Source organism: Ovis aries, chromosome 3 (genome assembly GCF_016772045.2).
Source record: "Ovis aries strain OAR_USU_Benz2616 breed Rambouillet chromosome 3, ARS-UI_Ramb_v3.0, whole genome shotgun sequence".
Classification (NCBI taxonomy): Eukaryota; Metazoa; Chordata; class Mammalia; order Artiodactyla; family Bovidae; genus Ovis; species Ovis aries.
Genome location: NC_056056.1, coordinates 148685100 through 148703327, shown reverse-complemented (window position 1 = coordinate 148703327; position 18228 = coordinate 148685100). Strand labels below are relative to the sequence as shown.

Genomic DNA, 18228 nt, shown 5'->3' with positions numbered 1-18228 from the left:
CTAGTTTTTTAAGGAATCTCCACACTTTTCTCTATAGTGGCTGTACCAGTTTGCATTCCCACCAACAGTGTGAGAGCATTCCCTTTTCTCCATACCCTCTCCAGCATTTATTGTTTGTAGACTTTTTGATGACGGCCATTCTGATCAGTGTGAGGTGGGACCTCACTGTGGTTTTGATTTGCATTTTTCTAATCATGAGTGATGTTGAGCATCTTTTCTTGTGTTTATTAACCATCTGTATGTCCTCTTTGGAGAAATGTCTGTTTAGGTCTTTTGCCCACTTTTTGACTGCTCATTTTTTGGGTATTGAGCTGCATGAGTTGCTTGTATATTTTGGAGATTAATTATTTGTCAGTTGCTTCATTTGCTATTATTTTCTTCCATTCTGATGGTTGTCTTTTTACCTTGCCTACAGTTACCTTTGTTGTGCAAAACCACTGGAACAAAATAAAGTCCAGAGATAAATCCATGTACCTATGGACACCTTATTTTTGACAATGGAGGCAAAAATTTGCAATGGAGAAAAGACAATCTCTTCAACAAATGGTGCTCAGAAAACTGATCAACTATGTGTAAAAGACTGAATCTAGAACATTTTATAACACCATACACAAAAATAAACTCAAAAATGGATTAAAGACCTAAATGTAAGACCAGGCACTATAAAACTTGTAGAGGAAAACATAGGCAGAACACTCTCCAAATAAATCACAGCAAGATCCTCTACGACCCACCTCCAAGTGTAATGCAAATAAAAACAAAAATAAACAGAAGTGACCTAATTAAACTTAAAAGCTTTTGCACAATGATGGAAACTATAAGCAAGGTGAAAAGACAGCCCTCAGACTGGGAGGAAATAATAGGACCAAAACAACTGGATATTAATCTTATATCATGCTATTTTGCTAAATTCATGTTTCAGATCTAGCAATTTTTGTATGGAGTCCTTGTGTGCCATATTCTCAGTCACTCAGTTGTGTCTGACTCTTTGCAACCCACTGGACTACAGCACGCCAGGCTCCTCTGTCCATGGAGTTTTCCAGGCAAGAATAGTGGAATAGGTTGCCATTTCCTACTCCAGGGGATCTTGCTGACACAGGGATCAAACCTATGTCTTCTCCATTGGCAGGTAGATTATTGACCACTGGGCCAGCTGGGAAGTCTTTTATATACACTATCGTGTCATCTACACACAGTGACAATTTTACCTCTTCCTTTCCAATTTTGATATCTTTTATTTCTTTTTCTTGTCTGATTCCTCAGGTTAGGACTGCCAATACTATGCTGACTAGATGTGGTGAGAGCAGGCATCCTTGTTTTGTTCTAGATTAGTGAGAAGGCTTTTAGCTTTTCACCTGTGAGTATTATACTGGCTGTGAGTTTGCCATAATTGGCTTTTATTATGTTGAGCTATGTTTCTTCTATCCTCACTTTGGTAGAAGTTTTTTTTAATCATTAATGAATATTGAATTTTTTAAAATGCTTTTTTTGCATCTATTGAGTTGATCATGTGTTTTTTTTTTCTTTTTCAATGTGGTATACTACATTGATTGATTTGTGCATGTTAAACCATCCTTGTGAACTTAGAATGAATCCCACTTGATCATGGTGTAGGAACTTTTTCTATGTGTTGTTGGATTCAATTTGTTAATATTTTGTTGAAAATTTTTGAATCTATATTCATAAAAGCATTGACCTGTAATTTGCTTTATTGGTGGCATCTTATCTGGTTTTGGTACAGGATGATTGTGGCTTCACAGAATGTCTTGGGAGTGTTCACTCCTCTGTTTTGGAAGAATTTGAAGAGAAACAGTTTTTCTTTGTATGTGTGATCATATTTGCCTGTGAAACCATCTGGTCCTGGACTTTTGTTTACAGGGTGCTTTTTAAAGGTAGTTTTCTTTTTTATTTTAATCATAGATTCTATTTCACTTCAAGTGATGGGTCTGTTGAATTATCTATTTCTGCTTGATTCAATTTTGGTGGGCTGTATCTTTCTAGAAAGTTGTTCATTTCTTCTAGGTTGTCAAATTTGTTGGCATATATTGTTCATAGTATTCTTTTATGTTTTTTTTTTCTGCAGTATCAGATTTCTGATACTGTATTTTCTAATTTCTTATTTTATTTGGATTCTTTTACTTTTCTTTTTGGTGAGCCTAGCCAGAGGCATTCAATTTTCTTTATCCTTTCAAAGTACTAGATCTTGGTTTTACTGAATTTTTGTTCTATGTTTTAGTCTCTTTTATTTATTTCCTCCCCAATCTTTAATATTCCCTTCCTTCTCCTGACTTTAGGTTTTGCTAGTTCTTTTTTTTTTTTTTTTCTCTAATTCTTTTAGATGATAGGTTAGGTTGTTTGAGATTTTTCTTGATTTTTGATAAAGACTTGTATTGCTATGAGCTTCTCTCCAAGAACTGCTTTTGCAGCACCTCATAGATTTTGTTGGCTGCGTTTTGTCATTTGTTGCATTTTAAAATTTCCTTTTGATTTCCTGTTTGAGCCATTCATTTTTTAGTAGCTTGTACTTTAGTTTCCATGTAATCATATTTTTTTCATGTCTTTTCCTGTGGTTGATTTCTAGTTTTATGCTGTTGTGGTCAGAGAATATGCTTGAAATAATTTCTATACTCTTAAATTTGTTGAGGTTTGTTGTGCCCAGTATGTGGTCCATCCTAGAGAATGTTTGATGTGCACTTGACAAGAATGTGTATTATGATTTTTTTATGTAATGTCTTGAAAATACCAATTAAGTCTAACTGCTCTATTGCATCATTCAGGATCTCTGTTAGTTATTGATTTTCAGTCCAGAAGATCTTTCCGTTGATATGAGTGGGGTGTCAAAGTCTCCTACTGTTACTACAATCCTGTTGATTTCTCCATTTGTTTGTTAGTATTTATTTTATGTATTTGGGTGCTTCTATATTAGAAGCATATATGTTGATGACTGTAAAATCCTCTTTGTATATTGACTCTTTCTTCGTTAAGTATTTTCTTTTTATACCTTTTTCTATATACATTTTTACCTTCTTTATATAGTCTTTGCTTTACAGTCTATTTTGTCTGATATGAGTATTGCAACTCCCATTTTCTTTTCATTTCCATCTGCATAAAATATTTTTCCATCCCCTCACTTTTTATTTTTAATTGGAGGATAACTGCTTTACAATGTTGTGTTGACTTCTGCTGTACAAAAACACAAATCAGCCATGAGTATATATATTCTCTCCCTCTTGAGCCTCCCTCTCACTCCCTACTCTGATCCCTCTAGGTTGTCACAGAGCACCAGACTGAGTTACAGAGCAGCTTCCCATTACTTGTTTTACACATGGTGGTGTGTACATGTCAATGATACTATCTCAATTCATCTCACCCTCTCCTTCCCCCACTGTGTTCACAAGATTGTCTTCTACATCTTTGTCTCTAGAAATGCCCTGCAAATAGGTTCATCAGCACCATTTTTCTAGATTCCGTATATTTGCATTAGCATATGATATCTGTTTTCTCTTTATGACTTACTTCACTGTATATCAGACTCGAAGTTCATCAACCTCATTTCAACTGACTCAAATTCATTTATTTTTATGGCTGAGTGATATTCCATTGTATATATCTGCCACAACTTCTTTATCAATTCATCTGTCAATGGATATCTAGATTGCTTCCATATCCTGGTGATTGTAACAGTGTAAAATGAATATTGGAGCACATAGGTCTTTTTGAATTATGGTTTTCTCAGGATACATGCCCAGAATTGGGATTGCTGGGCCATATAGTAGTTTTATTCCTTGTTTTTGAAGGAATCTCCATACTGTTTTCCATAGTGGTTGTATCAGAGTACATTCTCACCAACAGTGAAAGAGGACTCCATTTTCTCCACACATTCTTCAGCATTTATAGTTTGTAGATTTTTTTAATGATGGCCATTCTGACCAGTGTGAAGTGATAACTCATTGTAGTTTTGACTTGCATTTATCTAATAGTAGGCAATACTGAGCATCTTTTTATATATTTGGTGGCCATCTGTATGTCTTCTTTGCAGAAATGTCTGTTTAGGTCTTCTGCCCATTTTCTGATTGGGTGTTTTTTTCTTTTCCTTTCTGAAATTGAGCTGCATAAGCTTCAACAAAAAGAATAAAATAACTAGGGATAAACCTACTTAAAGACAGAAAAGATCTGTTGCAGAAAACTTTAAGATGCTGATGAAAGAAATCAAAGATGACACAGACAGATGAAGAGATATAGCCAGTTCTAGGATCACAAGAATCAATATTGTGAAAATAACTATACTACCCAAAGCAATCTACAGATTCAATGCAAGCCTCATAAAATTACCAACAGCATTCTTCACAGAACTAGAACAAAAATTATATAGTTTGTGCAGAAATACAAAAGACCCTGAACAGACAAAGAATTCTTGAGAAAGAAAAATGAAGATGGATAAATCAAACTTTCTGATTTCATACTATACTACAAAGCTATAGTTAAGAGTATATGGTACTGGCACAAAAACAGAAATATAGACAAAAGGAAGAACATAGAAAGCCCAGAGATAAACCTGTGCATCTATTGGCATCTTTGACAAAGGAGGTAAGAATATACAATAGAGAAAAGATAGTCTCTTCAATAAGTGGTGCTGGGTATACTGGACAGCTACATGTATAAGAATAAGATTAGAACACTTCCTAACAGCATATATAAAAAGAAACTCAAAATGGAATAAATATCTAAATGTAAAGCCAGAAACTATGAAACTTTTAGAGGAAGATACAGATAGAACACTCTGTGACATAAATCACAGCAAGATCTTCTTTGACCTATCTCCTAGAGTAATGGAAATGAAAACAAAAGTAAACAAATGGGTCATAATTAAACTTAAAAGCTTTTGCACAGCAAAGGAAATTATGAACAAGGTTGAAAGACAACCCTCAGAATGGGAGAAAATAGCTGCAAACAAAGCAACTGATAAATGAGTAATCTCCAAAATATACAAACATTCCATCCCCTCACTTTCAATCTATGTGTGTCTTTTTCCTTTAAGTGGGTCTTTTATAGGCAGCATATTGTAATCTCGTTGTGCCTGACTCTTTTGTGACCTCATGTACTGTAGCTTAACAGGTTCCTCTGCCCATGGGATTGCCCAGGCAAGAATTCTCAAGTGGGTTGTCATTTTATTCTCCAGAAGATCTTCCTGACCCAAGGATTGAAGCTGTCTCTCTTTTCTTGCAGGGAAATTCTTCACTGCTGAGCCACCAGGGAAGTCCACAATGGGATATTACTCAATCATAAAAAAGAATGAAAGAGTGTCTTTTGCAGAGACATGGATGCAGCTAGAGGTTGTCATACAGAGTGTGTAGTAGATCAGAAAGGGAAAAACAAATATCGCATGATACAGCTTATATGTGGAATCTCGAAAAATGGTAGAGATGAACTTATTTACAAAGCAAAAATAGTTACAGATGTAGAGATCAAAGATATGGTTACCAAGGGAGGAAAATGGGATGGATGAATTGGGAAATTGGGGCTGAAATATCTACACTACTGTGTATAAAATAGAAAACGAATGAGAACTTCCTGTTTAGCACAGGGATCTCCACTCATTGCTCTTTTGTGATTTAAATCAGAAGGAAATCTAAAAGAGTGGATAAATGTATTTGCATGATTGATTTACTTTGCTTTATAGCAAGAAACTAACAACATTTGAATAGAACTATGGTTGAATGGCATCACCGACTCGGACATGAGTTTGAGTAAGCTCTGAGAGTTGGTGATGAGCAAGGAAGCCTGCTAAAGTCCGTGGGGTTACAAAGAGTCAGACATGACTCAGAGAATGAACTGATACGCCAATAAATATTAATAAAAACAAAACATTTTATCGAGACTGTGAATAAGAAGGGTGTCTACTCAGTGGTAAATTATCTGTCTGCAATGCAGGAGATGTGGTTTCTATCCTTGGGTTGGGATGGTCTCCTGGAGAAAGACATGGCAACCCATTCAAAAATTTTGTCTGGAAACCACATGGACAGAAGAGTGTGGCAGGCTACAGTCCATGGGGTGGCAAAGAGTTCATCATGACTTAGTAACTAAACAACAACAATAATATTACTTTGCCCAATTATTGATAAGCAAATATTTATTGACATATTAAACCTTGCTTTCTGATTGATTCTTTGTTTTTTCCTTGTTTCTTTCTTTTTGTGGTTTGATGATTTATTTTATGCTTGTGTTCTCTTGATTTTTTATGAATCTATTGTATGCTTTTGATTTGTGGTTTCCCTATTTTTCAAGTATGTTAACACCTTCCTATATCTGATAGGAATATAGGCTCAAACACACTGTAAAAAAAAAAAAAAGAATCTGCATTTTCTTACTCTTTCCTTATATTTTATGATTTTGATGTCATTTTTTACAGCTTCATCTTTATCCTTTTGCTGTTCTTTGCATTTATCATTGATTTCAAAAATACATTTTTTTTTCTCTATCTCTGTTTGATCTGTGTACTGGTTAATTTAAGTGATTTACTTTCAAATTATGATTTTCTTCTTCCTATATCTTCTTGCTTCTTTTCCACTTAGAGGAGCTGTTTCATATTTATTGTAGGATAGATTTAGTGTTACCATATTCTTTTTAGCTTTTACTTGTCTGAGAAATTCTTTGTTTCTCCTCCTTTTCTAAATGATAAACTTTTGGATAGAGTATTCTAGGTTGCAGATCTTCCCTTTCAAGACTTTAAATATATTCTGCCACTCCCTTCTGGTCTGCAGTGTTTCTGTAGGAAATCAGCGGATAGCCTTCTGGGAATTTCCTTGTAATGAACTCCTTGCTTTTCTCTTGCTGCCCTTAGAATCCTCTCTTTAATGTTTGCCATTTTAACATGTCTTGCTGTAGGTCTGTTGTGGTTCATCTTGTTTAGAACCCTCTGTGCTTCCTGTATCTGAATATATGTTTCCTTGATTACATTTGGGAAGTTTTCAGCCACGATTTTTTCAAATACATTTTCAGTCCTCTTTTCTCTTTCTTCTCCTTCTAGAACCCTGATTATGTGTAGACAGGCACACTTTATATTATCCCAATAGGTCTCTCATATTGCTTTCATTTTTTTCCCCCAATCTGGCTTTCTGTCTGCTATTCTGATTGGTTACTGACCATTATTCTATCTTTCATATCACTTATTCTTTCTTCTGCATTATTCATTTTGCCTTTGGCTCAGTTTTCATCTCAGTAAATGACTTTTCTGATTTTTCTTGGCTCCTCCTTATAGTTTCTAGTCCTTTTTACTGTAATCTGCATTTCTGTCCATATCCTTTCTTAATTTCTTCAGTATTTTCATTACCTCCATTTGGAACTAAATGTCTATTAGAGTCAAATGGTCTGTTTCATTGCTTGTTCCTTCAGGGGAATTCTCCTGGTCTGTTAACTGACAGTTATTCCTCTACTTTGTCATTTTGCTTATATTTCTCTTGTGAGTTTATCAGAAACAATCATCTACTGTAGTCTTAAAGAGCTATTTATATGCAGAAGCTTCTCTATGTAGCTTGAATGGTTTAATATTTTTCTGGTATGAAGGCTGTTTTTGGTTTGGAGGCTTGCTGTCTCTTTCCTTAGCATGTGCTGGCCATTATCCCCTTGATAAGGCGTGTGCAAGTACACAGCTCACGCAGGCTCCCAGAAAGAGAGAAGCAGTGGTTGGCTCCTGGTCACAACCCTCACCAGCAGTCTGATCCTACCTCTGGAGTCTGAGATGACAGCAGTGGCTCATACCTACCCCTGGAGCTTGTTTTGCTGGTGCCTTGGTCCCATCACTTCATGGGAAATAGATGGGGAAACAGTGGAAACAGTGTCAGACTTTATTTTGGGGGGCTCCAAAATCACTCCAGATGGTGATTGCAGCCATGAAATTAAAAGATGTTTACTCCTTGGAAGGAAAGTTATGACCAATCTAGATACCATATTCAAAAGCAGAGACATTACTTTGCCAACAAAGGTCCATCTAGTCAAGGCTATGGTTTTTCCAGTGGTCATGTATGGATGCGAGAGTTGGACAGTGAAGAGAGCTGAGTGCTGAAGAATTGATGCTTTTGAACTGTGGTCTTGGAAAAGACTCTTAAGAGTCCCTTGGACTGCAAGGAGATCCAACTAGTCCATTCTAAAGGAGATCAGTCCTTGGTGTTCTTTGGAAGGACTGATGCTAAAGCTGAAACTCCAATACTTTGGCCACCTCATGCTAATAGTTGACTCATTGGAAAAGACCCTGATGCTGGGAGGGAGTGGGGGCAGGAGGAGAAGGGGACAGCAGAGGATGAGTTGGCTGGATGGCATCACCAACTCGATGGACACGAGTTTGAGTGAACTCCGGGAGTTGGTGATGGACAAGGAGGCCTGGCGTGCTGTGATTCATGGGGTTGCAAAGAGTCGGACACGACTGAGTGACTGATCTGAACTGAATTGCCACCTCTGAGTGAGTGCAGAGAAAGAAGCTCCTGTGGTGGGCCCACCCCTCTCCTCCCACACCCGCCCAACAATATTGCCCTTCCTCCCTGCTGGGCCCAGGCCTCCTCTCATACCACACCCTAGCGCCTCCTCTCATACCACACCCTAGCCTCCTCAGGCTATCTCCATGCAGCCAACCCCAGTCCTCTTCCTTGGGTCTGACCTCCAAAGCACAAGGCCCTCACTACCTCAGTGATGAGTACCTCAAGCTTGGGAGTGCTGGGCAGCATTGACTGTGCTAGTGTCTCTCTGCTTTGGCCTTGGTGAACCAGTTACTATGCTCTCCTCTGAGGCTGCAAAGCTGCCTCTCTGTCCCTGCTGATCTGCCTACCAGACTTGAAGTAGAAGGACTTCCCTTCATGCAGAAAAATTTTCCCTTTCACAGCTCCCTCCCAAGGACACTGGTCCCATCCTGATTCCTTTCTCCCTCTCTCCCTTTTTTTTTTTTTTTTTTTAAAGCTGTTTTCTTTTGCGCTGCTCAGAGATTTTCTTGCCTTTTTGGAAGTCGGAGGTCTTCTGCCCATGTTCAATAGATGTTCTATGAGAACTCTTCCATTTGCAGATGCATAGTTTATGTATTTATAGGAGAAAATGAGCTCCATAGCCTACTCTTCCATCATCTTGATCCAGTGTCAAATAGGAGGGCTTTTAAAAGCTCAGGCATATTACTGGGGATCTAGAAGGTCACGTGCTTGTGTAGAACTGTGTGAACGGCCAAGGAAGACCTTGAGGAAACCATAATTCTTCATCAATGGCTGATTCTGAGTCTGTGTTTAAGCATCAAGTGAAAGCCAAGGCAGAATATTACACTTGGAACATAAAAGAAGTGCACCAACATACACAAATCTTGGTCAAATTATGTGCTGACCACTAGTTAACAAGGCACAGACTGCAGTAACCCACACAGAAAAGAAAAAGAGCCTTTACAGAATTACTCCAAGAAAGTCACTAAATCCATAAACAGCAACAACAGCAAACCCTGGAAAAAGCAGAGGATCTGATTTCCAGCGTACCTATATTATATTTTTTAAAATTTCCAGCATTCAACAACAACCAAAATTATAAGATATGCAAAGAAACAAGAAAGTATGGTCCATACATACAAAAAAGCAATCAATAGACTATATCTTTGGTAACTTGTAGGTATGGAATTTATTTAATATATTCTTCAAATCAGTCATTACTAATACACTTACAAAATAAAGAAAGAAAGTGTGAAATAAACTATGAAATAATGTTTGACCAAATAGAAAAATCAGTAAGATCAAAATTATTAAAAAAGAACCAAATAGAAATTCTCAACTTTAAAAGTAGAGTAACAAATGAAAAATTTGCTAGAGAGGCTTAATAGAACATTTGAGTTGGCAGAAGAAATAATGAGTAATCTTGAAGATGGGTCAACTGAGATTTTCTAGTGCAAGAAACAAAAAAAATAAGAACAAATCATATGAGACATGTGGGATATGATCAAACATAAAAACATATAGATAGATACATACACAGATAGATAGATAGAAAGTATTGGGAGTACCAGAAGGAAAAGAGAGAAAGGGGCAAAAGAATATTTGAAGGAATAATGATTGAAAATTTCCCTAGTTGCCTCAACAAAACTGAATCCCCTTACATGTGTGCAAAAAATGAAGTTTCCAATGTATATAGGACCAAGATCTATATATATGTAATATATAACATACAAAGTTCTTCCAGGTATTCTTCAGATTAATCTCTTCTATTGATAACATAAAGAATAAGAACACACTGTTATCTGAAATTATGGCACAAATATTCATGCAAGGTATTTAATAAGGAACAATTGTTACTAAGCTTCTTTTTCATTAGATGTGACACTAATCTCATTAAGCAAACTTTGTTGGATAAGAGAGATCCAAAGAGAAGAACACATTTTAAAGATAAGGAAATTCAATGTAATTGATCTCTGGAGCTTATTACTGAACACAGGCAGTACCTGTGTTCTAAGTACAAAAGGACTAATATGCTTGCTTTGTTCCTCTTCAACCTTAAGGTATGGAGAAAGAACAGATAACTATATAAGTACAACCTGTCATATTAATTTCACTGTCTATTTCAAGCCTTAATTGGGTTTCTGAAAGACCCAGATAGAAAAATTGCTCCATTACTCCAACTTTGTCTTTGCCTGGGAAGGATTTTTGGGATAAATTTGCTGCACTCCCCTCTAGATATCCATTGTCTGCTAGCTATATATAGCACCTATCAAGGTAATGCAAACATATTTTATGTGTTTGTTTCTCCCATTAGACAGGGAAGTTTTCATTTATCTCTCCATCCTTTGGGTCTAATATAGAGTGCAGAATGTAGAAGTTATGTGATAAATATCTTATTCATAAACTAATAAACAAGTGAATGTGTGAAATACAACTGCTTTAGCCTAGTAAGGCAATAGGAGGAGATTTCTCCACTTAAAGGTGATCAATTTTAGTTTAGTGTCAGTTTGGAGGAAAAGTTATCATTATTGACTAAGTACTGAGATATTCTCCTTTGCTATTGATGTATATTAAATTTAAATAATTATAGAAAATGTAACAGATGACAAACCTCAAGGATTAATAGTGCTAGAACATACGCTCAACAAATATGTGGCGGTTGACTGGAAAAGTAGTTTAAGTCAGAAATAACTAATGTGTTTGCTTTGATAACTTGGATTTCTTTAATGACTGAATCATACTTTTTCATTTCCTTCAGTCTTCATCTAAACAACAGTTAAGATGTTCAAACACACTAAGCAAAAAAACAACTTATTATGTAACACCTTGTTGACACAACTAAAATGCATATTTTTCTCTTTTTATTAAAAAAGGGTTGAAGAGAGTGAGAACAAGATTGAGGAGGAGTAGGTGGATGTGGAGTACATCCCTCTCCATGGATACACCAGGAATACACCTTCAGACACAGAAGTGCATGCAGAACACCAGCTGAGAGCAGACAGGAGTACCCAACCAGTAGAAAAGAATATATAGAACCATGCAACATTTGGTAGGATGAAGGAACTATTGGAGGGGGAAAGAGTGTTGGTAGAACTGGACTTGTCCTCGGTGGATGGGAGTACTGAAGCAGGGGTCCGATCCTCACACCAAGGCAAATGTCTGAGTCAGAGGAGAAACATTCAAGGCTGAGAGTGAAACAGCTGATCTGTGGCAGCCTAACTGGGATGAGAATCAGACAGTCCTTGACACAGACATACATATCCCGGACAGGGACGCTGGTCCCCTGGAGGGCACAGTGGCTGGAAGCTGAAGTTTAGGGATTGTGGAGCGATCCCAGTGCGAGTGCTGCTATTGACTGTGGAGAGACTGTGAGGGGATGTGAGGGAGGAGACTGTGGTGGAAAATGCCAGTATAGGAATGCCAGACAGCCATGGAAGGTGATACTGCTGAGTCACGTGTAGGGGATGGAGCCATCACATTAGCCTCTCTCTCCCCACATGCCAGCATCAGCAGCGGAATGATAGAGGCTGGCGCATCAAATGCCTGATGCACTGACCTACAACGTAGGACCCTACCCAGGGTGCTCCGTGATTGATATGTAAACTACAGTATAGGACCCCACCCAGGGTGCCCCTTTAAGTGACTCATGTGCCAATCTACAGAGTAGGACCCCAGCCAGGGGGGTCTCTCTATTACCTGATGCACCGAACAACAGAGAAGGACCCCAGGCAAGGGAGCCTTCTAAGTACCTGAATGGGCAGAGCGATGGGTAAAGACTGGCCAAAGAGGCCTTCTAATCGCAACTATAAGAGTCTCTTAAAAAAAGACTCTGATAGGGCCCTAACTCCTGTGGCAGAGGCAGTCGATGTCCCTGAACAATTGGCACCACCAGGGTCCCCACAAGCCAAGTAGCTGTGCAATCTTCATGCTCAACTCTCACTGGGGCAGAGCTGCCACAGGCAAAAAAATGTCTTGCGTCTACGCATGCAGGGTTGCTTCGGTCATGTTCGATGCTTTGCAACCCTGTAGACTGTGTCCTGCCAGCCTTCTCCATCAGGGAGGTGGTTCTCCAGGCAAGAATACTGGAATTGTATTGGCCAATACTGGTTGTCATACCCTTCTAGAGCACTATATTTCCTACTGCCCTAGCCACCAACTCCCCTGAGTAACTGGTGCTGCCAGAACTTCTGAAACCCAAGCAGCTGTACCACCTCCACTCCTGGCCCTCACAGGGGGCAAACTCAAGCCCTCTAGGACAGCCTCAGGAGCAAATCCCAGTAAATCACCTACATGTAGAGGTGGAAATAAAACCACAAATGAAACCCAGGGGCAGTGTGGCTAAGGAAGAAGACTCAAAACCTTCCCACCAGCTGTACAAGCTACAGATTAAATCCACACGATCAACTAGGAATCAATAGCAGAATACCTAAAGCAGAAAAACAAATCAGTAAGCTGGAAGATAAAATGGAGGAAATAACTTCTGGAGAGCAGAATAAAGTAAAAAGAATGAAAAGAACTGAGTCTCAGAGACTGGGACAATATCAAATGCACCAACATCAAATTATAGGGGTCCCAGAAGAAGAAAAGGAAAAGAAAGGATATGAGAAAATTTATAGTTGAAAATTTCCCCAACATGGAAAAGGAAATAGTCAATCAAGTCCAAGAGGCACAAAGAGTCCCATACAGGATAAACCAAAGCACACACTAATCAAAAAAACAAAGACTAAACACAAAGAAAGAATATTAAAAGCAGGGAGATTAGTTGTTTGTCAGTTGCTTCATTTGCTATTATTTTCTCCCATTCAGAAGGCTGTCTTTTCACCTTGCTTATATTTTCCTTTGTTGTGCAGAAGCTTTTAATTTTAATTAGATCCCATTTGTTTATTTTTGCTTTTATTTCCAGAATTCTGGGAGGTGGATCATAGAGGATCCTGCTGTGATTTATGTCTGAGAGTGTTTTGCCTATGTTCTCCTCTAGGAGTTTTATAGTTTCTGATCTTACATTTAGATCTTTAATCCATTTTGAGTTTATTTTTGTGTACGGTGTTAGAAAGTGATCTAGTTTCATTCTTTTACAAGTGGTTGACCAGTTTTCCCAGCACCACTTGTTAAAGAGGTTGTCTTTACTCCATTGTATATTCTTGCCTCCTTTGTCAAAGATAAGGTGTCCATATGTGTGTGGATTTATCTCTGGGCTTTCTATTTTGTTCCATTGATCTATATGTCTGTCTTTGTGCCAGTACCATACTGTCTTGATGACTGTGGCTTTGTAGTAGAGCCTGAAGTCAGGCAAGTTGATTCCTCCAGTTCCATTCTTATTTCTCAAGATTGCTTTGGCTATTCGAGGTTTTTGTATTTCCATACAAATCTTGAGATTATTTGTTCTAGTTCTGTGAAAAATGTGGCTGGTAGCTTGATAGGGATTGCATTGAATTTGTAAATTGCTTTGGGTAGTATACTCATTTTCACTATATTGATTCTTCCAATCCATGAACATGGTATATTTCTCCATCTATTAGTGTCCTCTTTGATTTCTTTCATCAGTGTTTTATCTGAATGGGAGAAAATAATAGCAAATGAAGCAACTGACAAACAACTAATCTCAAAAATATACAAGCAACTTATGCAGCTCAATTCCAGAAAAATAAACGACCCAATCAAAAAATGGGCCAAAGAACTAAATAGACATTTCTCCAAAGAAGACATACGGATGGCTAACAAACACATGAAAAGATGCTCAACATCACTCATTATTAGAGAAATGCAAATCAAAACCACAATGAGGTACCACTTCACACCAGTCAGAATGGCTGCGATCCAAAAATCTACAAGCAATAAATGCTGGAGAGGGTGTGGAGAAAAGGGAACCCTCCTACACTGTTGGTGGGAATGCAAACTAGTCCAGCCACTATGGAGAACAGTGTGGAGATTCCTTAAAAAATTGCAAATAGAACTACCTTATGACCCAGCAATCCCACTGCTGGGCATACACACCGAGGAAACCGGAATTGAAAGAGACACATGTACCCCAATGTTCATCGCAGCACTGTTTATAATAGCCAGGACATGGAAACAACCTAGATGTCCATCAGCAGATGAATGGATAAGAAAGCTGTGGTACATATACACAATGGAGTATTACTCAGCAGTTAAAAAGAATTCATTTGAATCAGTTCTGATGAGATGGATGAAACTGGAGCCGATTATACAGAGTGAAGTAAGCCAGAAAGAAAAACACCAATACAGTATACTAACACATATATATGGAATTTAAGAAGATGGCAATGACGACCCTGTATGCAAGACAGGGAAAGAGACACAGATGTGTATAACGGACTTTTGGACTCAGAGGGAGAGGGAGAGGGTGGGATGATTTGGGAGAATGACATTCTAACATGTATACTATCATGTGAATTGAATCACCAGTCTATGTCTGACGCAGGATGCAGCATGCTTGGGGCTGGTGCATGGGGATGACCCAGAAAGATGTTATGGGGAGGGGAGGTGGGAGGGGGGTTCATGTTTGGGAATGCATATAAGAATTAAAGATTTTAAAATTTAAAAAATACAAAACTGAAATTTAAAAAAAATGGATTAAAAAAAAAAGAAAATAAATAAAAAAAAAGGACTGTGAAAAAAAAAAAATAAAGTCTTATGCCTAAGATCTTAATCCATTTCTAGTTAATAAAAAAAAAAAAAAAAAAAAAGCAGGGAGATCAACAAGTAACATACAAGGGAAACCCTATATGCTTAACAGCTGATCTTTCAGCAGAAACTCCGCAGGCCAGAAGGGAATGGCAGGATATAATTAAAGTACTGAAAGGGAAAAATCTACAGCCAAGATTACTGTACCTGGCAAGGATCTTATTCAAAATTGATGAAGAAATCCAAAGCTTTTCAACAAGCAAAAGGTAAGAGAATTCAGTACCACCAAATCAGCTTTACAACAAATGTTAAAGGGACTTATATAGTTAAGAAATACAAGAGAAGGAAAAAGATCTACACAATCAACCCCAAACAATTAAGAAAATGGCAATAGGAACATACATATCAATAATTACTTTAATTGTAAATGGATTAAATGTTCCAACCAAAAGACACAGACTGGCTGAATGGATACAAAAAGGAGATCCATATATATGCTGTCTACAAGAAACCTACTTCAAACCTAAGATGCTCAACATTGCTTATTATTACAGAAAACCAAATCAAAACTACAATGAGATATCACCTCACACTGATTGTGGTCAGAATGGCCACAATCAAAAAGTCTTCAAACAATAAATGCTGGAGAGGGTGTGGAGAAAAGGGAATGCTCTTATGGGAATGTAAATTGATACAACCACTGTGGAAGATAGTATGGAAATTCCTTAAAAAACTAGGAATAAAACCACCATCACTTCAGTTCAGTTCAGTCACTCAGTCATGTCCGACTCTTTATAATTCCATGAATTGCAGCATGCCAGGCCCCCCTGTCCATCACCAACTCCCGGAGTTCACTCAAATTCATGTCCATTGAGTTGGTGATGCCATCCAGCCATCTCATCCTCTGTTGTCCCCTTCTCCTCCTGCCCCCAATCCCTCCCAGCATCAGAATCTTCTCCAGTGAGTCAACTCTTCACATCAGGTGGCCAAAGTACTGGAGTTTCAGCTTCAGCATCAGTCCTTCCAAAGAACACCCAGGACCTGATCTTTAGGATGGACTGGTTGGATCTCCTTGCAGTCCAAGGGACTCTCAAGAGTCTTCTCCAACACCACAGTTCAAAAGCATCAATTCTTCGGTGCTCAGCCTTCTTCACAATCTAACTCTCACATCCATACATGATCACTGGAAAAACCATAGGCTTGACTAGACGGACCTTTGTTGGCAAAGTAATGTCTCTGCTTTTGAATATGCTATCTAGGTTGGTCACAACTTTCCTTCCAGGGAGTAAGCGTCTTTTAATTTCATGGCTGCAATCACCATTTGCAGTGATTTTGGAGCCCCCAAAAATAAAGTCTGACACTGTTTCCACTGTTTCCCCAACTATTTGCCACGAAGTAATGGGATCAGATGCCATGATCTTAGTTTTCTGAATATTGAGCTTTAAGCCAACTTTTTCGATCTCCTCTTTCACTTTCATCAAGAGGCTTTTTAAAAGTTCCTCTTCACTTTCTGTCATAAGGGTGGTGTCATCTGCATATCTGAGGTTATTGATATTTCTCCCGGCAATCTTGATTCCAGCTTGTGCTTCTTCCAGCCCTGCATTTCTCGTGATGTACTCTGCATAGAAGTTAAATAAGCAGGGTGACAATATACAGCCTTGATGTATGTCTTTTTCTATTTGGAACCAGTCTGTTGTCCCGTGTCCAGCTCTAACTGTTGCTTCCTGACTTGCATATAGGTTTCTCAAGAGGCAGGTCAGGTGGTCAGGTATTCCCATCCCAGCAATCCCACTCCTAGGCATATACTCTGAGGAAACCAAAATTGAAGAAGACACATGTATCCCATTGTTCATTGCAGCACTATTTACAATAGTTAGAACATGGAAGCAATCTAGATATCCATTGACAGACAAATGGATAAAGAAGTTGTACATAAACACAATGGAGTAAGACTTAGCCATAAAAACGAACCCATTTGAGTCAGTTCTAATGAGGTGGATATACCTAGAACATATTATACAGAGTGAAGTAAGTCAGAAATAGAAAGATAAATATTGTAGTCTATCGCATATATGGAATCTAGAAAAATTGTACTGAAGAATTTATTTACAATGGAGAAAGAGACATAGAGAATAGACTTATGGACATGGGGAGAGGGGAGGAGAGGTGAGATGTATGGAAAGAATAACATGGAAACATGTTACCATATGTAAAATAGACAGCCAATGGGAATTTGCTGTATAGCTCAGGAAACAAACAGGGGCTCTGTATCAACCTAGAGGGGTGGGATGGGGAGGGAGATGGGAGGGAGGTTCAAAAGGGAGGGGATATATGTATATCTATGGCTGATTCATGTTGAGGTTTGGCAGAAAAAAACAAAGTTCTGTAAAGCAATTACCCTTCCATAAAAAACAAATTAATTAAAAAAAAAGGATTGAGTAGGAAGGCAAAACTTAAAGGCTGAAGCTCAAGGAAAAATAAACATATTAATATTGGATATTTTTTAAATAAGAAAATGTTTCATAGGCAAGAATTTTAAATCAACAAAGTAGATTCAAATGACCATGTGATTTGAAGAGAAATTTTAGTTAATCTCAAAAACCAATCTTCTCAATAAGTTTAAAGATTCTTATTTATATTGGTAACCTTTGGTAATTATCTTTTGTAAAAATCTATATTTTAAAAGCATAAATGTACTTATTCCAGAAAAACATAAAGTAAAATTCCTCTTACCTCATATACATTGAACTGTGATTGCCCTCTAGAAAGTTCCCTGTAGCTTGTTGTAAATTCTCCAATGAAATCATGACTATAATTAAGGAGAAAATACATATAGTATTAGCTTTCAGACATTTGTTAATTATATATTAAAACTTTAAATATATATTCTTATCATGAAAAAATTCTTGATATTACTATGAAAATAATAATAATATGATAATTTAAAACACACTGATACTTTTTTATGTATACCCCCAATTACATTTTGTTAGCATTCAAAAATATTTCATTTATCACACCAATGTTAATATTTCAAATAGGTTTATTAGTGTCAGTAACTCATATTTCAAAAGCATTTCATCTATGCTATCCTAATGATTAACTATTAACTAGGATGAGATTTTAAGACACA

The 18228-nt window shown here is 37.6% G+C and overlaps 1 protein-coding gene across 3 annotated transcripts in view; it reads right to left on the bottom strand.

Moving 5' to 3' along the window:
- The window catches only part of CPNE8 (copine 8), a 261274-nt gene that overhangs the window by 66095 nt on the left and 176951 nt on the right, over window positions 1–18228 (bottom strand). For all 3 annotated transcript variants that reach the window (XM_060412779.1, XM_004006455.6, XM_060412777.1), the window contains one exon: window positions 17829–17904. In XM_060412779.1, the coding sequence (XP_060268762.1) occupies window positions 17829–17904 (76 nt within the window). The remainder of the gene's footprint in view (window positions 1–17828; window positions 17905–18228) is intronic.